The sequence below is a fragment of the Stigmatopora nigra genome, chromosome 21, assembly GCF_051989575.1.
Source record: "Stigmatopora nigra isolate UIUO_SnigA chromosome 21, RoL_Snig_1.1, whole genome shotgun sequence".
NCBI lineage: Eukaryota > Metazoa > Chordata > Actinopteri > Syngnathiformes > Syngnathidae > Stigmatopora > Stigmatopora nigra.
In genome coordinates, this window is record NC_135528.1 from 6,971,289 (window position 1) to 6,977,577 (window position 6,289).

General features: G+C 50.2%; 3 protein-coding genes across 5 annotated transcripts; 2 read left to right on the forward strand and 1 right to left on the reverse strand.

The window, feature by feature from the left end:
* Positions 1-29: 29 nt before the first annotated feature.
* On the reverse strand, positions 30-4,102 carry LOC144214691 (membrane progestin receptor alpha-B-like). 3 transcript variants are annotated; one of them, XM_077743281.1, is made up of 3 exons: positions 3,936-4,102; positions 3,743-3,864; positions 30-1,804 (listed from the first exon to the last, which is right to left on the reverse strand). In XM_077743281.1, the coding sequence occupies exons 2-3, from the start codon at positions 3,792-3,794 to the stop codon at positions 744-746; spliced, it is 1,113 nt and encodes a 370-aa protein (XP_077599407.1). In that variant the 5' UTR covers positions 3,795-3,864; positions 3,936-4,102; the 3' UTR covers positions 30-743. The 3 variants fall into 3 exon arrangements, with proteins under 3 accessions (XP_077599407.1, XP_077599408.1, XP_077599409.1); XM_077743282.1 differs by lacking the exon at positions 3,936-4,102 and having other exon boundaries at positions 3,743-3,884; XM_077743283.1 differs by lacking the exons at positions 3,743-3,864; positions 3,936-4,102 and adding an exon at positions 2,399-2,701.
* Positions 2,754-4,443, forward strand: tmem222b (transmembrane protein 222b). The gene is made up of 6 exons (XM_077743292.1): positions 2,754-2,941; positions 3,256-3,340; positions 3,478-3,509; positions 3,577-3,664; positions 3,754-3,884; positions 3,953-4,443. The coding sequence occupies exons 1-6, from the start codon at positions 2,823-2,825 to the stop codon at positions 4,038-4,040; spliced, it is 543 nt and encodes a 180-aa protein (XP_077599418.1). The 5' UTR covers positions 2,754-2,822; the 3' UTR covers positions 4,041-4,443.
* Positions 4,444-4,774: 331 nt separating this feature from the next.
* Positions 4,775-6,077, forward strand: LOC144214885 (uncharacterized). The gene is made up of 3 exons (XM_077743605.1): positions 4,775-4,901; positions 4,964-5,025; positions 5,258-6,077. Exons 1-3 carry the CDS (start codon positions 4,879-4,881, stop codon positions 5,974-5,976), a joined length of 804 nt encoding a protein of 267 aa, XP_077599731.1. The 5' UTR covers positions 4,775-4,878; the 3' UTR covers positions 5,977-6,077.
* Positions 6,078-6,289: the final 212 nt, after the last annotated feature.

The following is a 6,289-nucleotide window of genomic DNA, read 5'->3' on the forward strand; positions in this document are numbered from 1 at the left end:
GGCAATGAATTGAACTCTTAAAAAAGAACCGGAGTGTTAGGTTTTATTGATTTCATTCACAAATTTAGCTTCTATAAAAAAATATTAATGTATTGTTTCTATAAATCTTTCAAAAGTAATGATTAAAAAAGACAAGGTGCTTGCTTTGAGCTATTTCTTCCCAAATGGACTTAAGGTTTAACCCTTTATAAACCCAGTGACTATTTTGATAGTATATGTATATACACACAGTTTAATCCCCAAAGTATCTGGCATCCACAGACAACTACACGGTTGGTTTTAACATTAAAAGACTATTAAAAAGACAACTTTTGACCAAAAAAACAATGCCCCAAAGTCCCCAGTTGATGCATTGGCATCAAAACAGCGGGCATCCATGTGCAAATGTCACACGGAGGCCACGCCAACCGGGGTGGAAAAGGATGCCATGGCGACCCAAACAAGAAGCGGTTGGCCAGCCGGCGCCATGTGCTGCATAGCAAGATGGCACTCGGACCACTGGAGAATGGAGTATTATCCTAGCGAGTCACGTCAAAGCGGACCTTTGGATGACGGTCAAAAGGGATTGGACGTATTGTGCCACAAGTTAACACAGATCCCAGTGAGCTGAAATCAATGCCAATGGCCCAAAAAGTGCAGAAAGTGACGTCCAGTTAAAGAAAAGTCTCCCTTTGGATTTTCATGGGCGTCCGATTCCCTGGGAATGAGTGAGGAGCGGTCGCCTAGGCTCCGTGCAATCCGTTTCACTTGGACTTGGCCTGGCCGTCCAGCAGGTCCCTGGCCTTCTTCAGCATGAAGGCGGCGATGAGCAAGCACACCAGCAATGTGACCCCATAGAGGGCGACAGAGAGCGGCGCCTGCTCCCCGCCGTGCAGCCCGGCGTACACCTGCCGCCGGCCGTCGTAATCCAGAAGCGAGGCGCGGATCTGGCACACGGTGCAGCAGGAGAGCAGCACGTGGAAGAGCTGGTGGCCCTGGCCCAGGAAGTCGCAGTCGCCGGGCCAGCGCCGCTCCAGCACGGGGAAGGCGAAGAAGACGGCGCAGGCCAGGAAGAAGGCCATGTGGGCCAGGTGGTAGGCCGCCGCCGCGTCGGCCCGCCCCGACGCCAGCCCGTGCGCCACCGGGCCGATGTCCCAGGCGTAGGCCAGGGCCGAGGGCGTCACCTGGCCCACCTTGCGCACCCACGGCGGCAGGCTGTGGTTGCGGTACTTCCCGTAGCAGCAGCCCAGGCACGACAGGCAGCTGAGCGCCGCCGCCACGGCCAGGAAGACGCCGCCGCCCAGGCGCCGGGCGTAGCCCTCCTCGGTGGCGTAGTAATAGTGCGCCACCGCGCTGCCGTACTGGTACTGCGCCACGCCCACGTAGTCCAGGAAAAACAGGGCGTAGTGGGTGGCCTCCGACTGGCTGCCCAGCAGGTGCGCCGCCACGCTCCACGCCGTGTAGTTGAGCGATGACAGGATGAGGAGGAGCAGCGGCCAGGCGTGACGGTCCTGTCGGGGGTCCGCCCTCTGGGCAGCGTGCCCCGCCTCGCCCAGCAGCACCAGCAGGGCCAGCAAGTGCGTCCAGATGTTGACCGTTTCGTTGTGGCGCCGGAAGGCCGACAACAAGTAGTACCTCCAGGGTTGGTGGAGGGGACGGTAGCCGGCGCGGACGTAGCGCTCGCGGAAGAAGTGGGGCACCTCGGTGTCGCGCAGGGTGCCTGGCGGCGGGGGTGGCGATGGGCCGGGGATCCGCTCGGGCTGCCGCCAGCTGACAAAGAGGCCACCCATTCGCTCCATTGCCGACGGTATCCGATTCCTTCCGACTGGGAGGGGTAAATGAACCTCGGTTAACAAAATAACAACAACCCAGGCATGAGTAAATGTAAAATAAAGAGTCATAAAATGTCTTTTTAGGGGTGTATAAGTCTTTTGCGACCACGCTCTTTGGATGCCATTGACGGCCATAGACGTCCAATTCATTTATAGCCGTCAATGACCTTTTTTTCCCAGATCAATTCAATTAAGCTCATGATAACTTTGGAAAGGAGCTTCGCCTTCCTTAAAAGTGTCAATACAATAATTCGAGTCTTTCTGATTATTTCTATTTAAAAAATGCTCTTGCGAAATGTCCAGGTAAACGCCTAAGTCTGCCCTTTAATTGAGTCTTGATTCAATATCTTCCCCTTCATTTCGCATTTTAAACATTGTTTGGAGTCATAAGCGAAGCAAAATGTCTTTTTGTGTTTGTTTAAATTGAAAGAGTAGAAAAGTGGAGCAATCCTGTCTGACGTCGTGATTGTCAGTCAAGTGCGAAGAAGTTGCGAAAAGTTGCTTCTCTCGGCACGTCTTGCTATCCGAGAGGTTTAACGACATCGCGTTGGACTTGATTTAACGTCAAGAAGTTTTTTTTTCCTCACCGTGTCTGCGACCTTTTTTCTGCGTCTTCCTCGTTCCGATGACAAAACTCGGGGGAAAAGAACCAAATGTGTCGGAGATGAGTTTGTCGTCAAGCTACCCGACAAAAGGGAAGCGAAAAACCCGGTGGAAAAACTTCGCAAAATAAAAGCTGGTGCGTGTTTTACATGCGTAAAAGTGGACGACAACGTCCAGGGTACGACTCAGTGCAGCTGGTGTCATTTTGTTTCGATATAAGAGATAAACAAAAAGAAAACAGAGTACTTAGTATTGCCTAAACATCTATTTCATCGGCTCCCGGGTTTCCAATGACGTCGTATTTTATTGTGTCGGTCAAACGGAAGCTTCGCAACCGTCTGCGTCCCCCCAGCCTGACGAAGTCGTAGGCGGGACGACTGACAAGTTGTTTCCCCTCCTAAACTGGCCATGGCGGACTCTAGCGAGAAGGAAAGCGCAAAAAACTATGAAATTGCGTCGGAGAGGATTAACCCAATGGCTGGTCGCTTTCCCCACTGTATCGTGTGGACGCCCATTCCCGTGTTGTCGTAAGTTAGGTCTGGCTAGCGCCCTCCAGCTTGTGCTCGTCGGCTTCATTGGGGCAAAAATGCCCGGATGTAGCGCGTAGTGACAGGCACGTTAGCGTAGCAAGCTAGCTGTCAAACGTACACTATTACCGTTTCCTTGACTACGTTATATCCAAGTCATACTTTCTCTCTTTTTCTGCCCTTACCAGCCCAGTGTTTTCTACTTCTGTAATGGCAATTCATATAAATAATGAATAAATACTCTACTACACAGGCATTCAAGCGTAATACTTGCTATTCTTTCAATAATGTGACTATTTGGATTGTTTTGCCAGTTGGCTGTTTCCCTTTATTGGACACATGGGCATCTGCACGTCAACTGGGGTCATCCGAGACTTTGCCGGACCCTATTTTGTCTCCGTAAGTGACTTCTTCTTGCATCCACGGATGAAATGCAAAGACATGATCAATTGTATGATAATATTCGATTTAATATGGGGGCGGGGGACTATAAAATTGGTTTAAGATAACTTTGATCCTTTTGTTTTGTCGCGCAGGAGGACAACATGGCTTTTGGGAAACCGACAAAGTGAGTCAACGTGGCGGATTTCGTTCCACGGCGTTACTTTTAACGGCGCCGTGTTGGATAACTTTAGGTACTGGATGCTGGATGTTAGCAAAGTGTACACGGGCGCCTGGGACTCGGCGGTGCACGATGCTTCCGAGGAGTATAAGCACAGGATGGTGGGTTTGTAGAATTTGGCCTCATTCGTATTTGAAAGCGCGTGGCATGAGACGGCTACCAAAATGAAGAGCACTTACTTTCCCTGCAGCACAACCTGTGTTGCGACAACTGCCACTCGCACGTGGCCATGGCTCTCAACTTGATGCGCTACGACGACAGCGCCTCGTGGAACATGCTCAAGCTTTGCCTCCTGCTGCTCCTGCGTGGGAAGCACATCAGGTAGTCAGTCACCTTTACCCAAGTCTTTTTCATTTTATTAGGTAGCCTCACCTTTCCCTCTTTTCTAGTTGCGCCGGCTTCCTGAAAACATGGCTGCCATTCCTCACGCTGGTGGCCGTCGCCGCCACAGTGGCGCTGGCCGTCCACCTGCGGTGACCCCTCCGGCTTTTGGATCTCGGATCCCGTGCCTTCGCCGTCCATTCGGTACATTGGTGGCTATCTCTGGAAAAGAATGCCAAAGTGAAAAAGGTTTATTTGTAGCCGGGCCCACGGACATCTATCGCCGTCAATGGCATTGACGGTTAAAAGAAATGTCAATGAAATGCTTTTTTAGGTTTGATTTTTTTCCTGTGGGAGGGGAGGTCCCCGCAGTGCCTTGGGGTAACCGGGAGGCGGTCGGTCAAGAATGCCGAGACCAAAAGTGGCTCGGCGGGGGCGGGGCTATCAATATTTTGGCTTCCAAAAACGTGCTAATCCCTCCATGCCAAAGCCCGCCAGCTACTCTGTCAACAAGAATGTATTTATCAACATGTATACTAATAAACAATTTATTACTCTTCTCAACGCTTTGGGAATTGAATGAAACATAAAAAAAACATGGCTATCATTTTGCTTTTTTGTTAAGTTCATCCAATTTAGAATTGATTATCTTACTCCTGAACAATATTATATATGAGACATTTCCCACGAAAATAATTCAGATCCATGAAAAATAAAATAGGTGTATATATTGAAGGGACAAAAAAGGACTGACAACCTGTTCTAAAGTGATGAAACGATTGGCTACTGACGGCGCTCCACGTCCAATCCATGTTGAAGGGGAGGGGCCAATGCACACCTGCGGGCTCTCACCTTGATGAGGTAGCGTGCTTCAAAAGCCTGGCGCTCGCCACAATGGCTGACCGGTGCCAAGTGTGCAATTTCCAATTTGCCTTTTGAGGCTTGTGTTACTTTGAGGCACGCAACCTGCTTGCCTGCCGACCTGCCCGCACATATGGCTTGTGGAATTTATTTGGGGTAAGAAAAGAAAATAATAATAATGACTTTGCTGCCCTGTGTCTAAGTTACAGTATTTGCAGGGTCTTGCTGGTTTATTTGCTTCAAGCGGAACATGTGATCTGCTCGTGGGCTTCTCAAGAAGGTAACCTTTTGACTCCTCCTCCTTTTTATCTTAAAGCTAACTTTTCCAAGCCTGACTGGAGTCTAAAGCGTTTTGGAAAAATAACCGTCATTAATACTTTATGCTTTATATGACCACAAACTAAAGCTATTTTAAAAAAATGAGCTAACATTGGCAACAAGCTAACACGCATCTGAAATGTACATTTTTAGCTCCCAAGATCCAAACCATGATTGAATATTTGTTTGTCTAGCTCGAGGCATGACGTACGTCGGCTTTGGCCAATACGGCGATGGTCATCTGAGACGCAAGGAGATACTTCCCCAGAATAATTTCAGACAAGCGGCCATGGCCAGGGCCTCGGCGCAAAGTGGCAGCGACGGACTCTCAAGGGCACACGGACTAGCCAATCCTCGGTCCGCTTACTCGTCGCTCAAAATGGTTCGACCGCGCCCGGCGGCTGCAAATGTGGCTGTTCCCAAAAAGCCCAAGCGGCCTTACCTTTCGTCGCCCGTGGCGAGTTCTGGCTCTGTGAGTAGACACCACCAGCGAGCCTCCCACCCGACTGGAAGAAAGGATGCCGGACTTGAGAGGGGCGGAGGCGAAGTGCGCTCATCCATTTTTCTTCCCGGCTACGGCAAGCGAAAGTTCTTGGCCGGTATGAAGACGTCCGCCAAAGGCACCGCCTCCAAAGTCCAGATGGGTCAAGAGACGGTGAGATGGAGGCAAGCCAGCCCTAAGCATAGCCGAGGCCAGATGAGCTTCAAAAGTCAACGGCAATGGCGTCAGTGGCCGGGGGCAGACAGACGACTCTCCTCCCCCATGGACGTCCTGATCATCCCAGAGCGCTACGGCGGCTTTCCCATCCGGCGCCTGAAGGAGCCCAAGCCTCCGAAGGTGGCCCTTGGCAGGTCCGCTGCTCGCCATCTGAGACCGGAGACCAAGTGGACCAGAGTCAAGTTGCCATTCTGAATGTTTCAACCGCCGTGCCAACAATCCATTGAAGTTTCCCTTTTTGGACAGATTTGCAAATTGCTATTTTGGAGAAATAAATAAAATGAACACCATCCCTACTTTTTATTATGGTCTTTTTTTTTCCATTTAGGGAAAAACGAGGTGGGTAGGTTAACCCCAACCTTGAACGCTTCAAAGAGGAACTAGCCTATTTTTGGCTATTGAATCCAACTCTAATAACTCAATCTCATGTTATTGGCTAATAGCTAACAGCTAGCAAACAAGTCGACGGCTATAAAACGTGAGCAGAAACGGGAACTTTGTCGTTCCT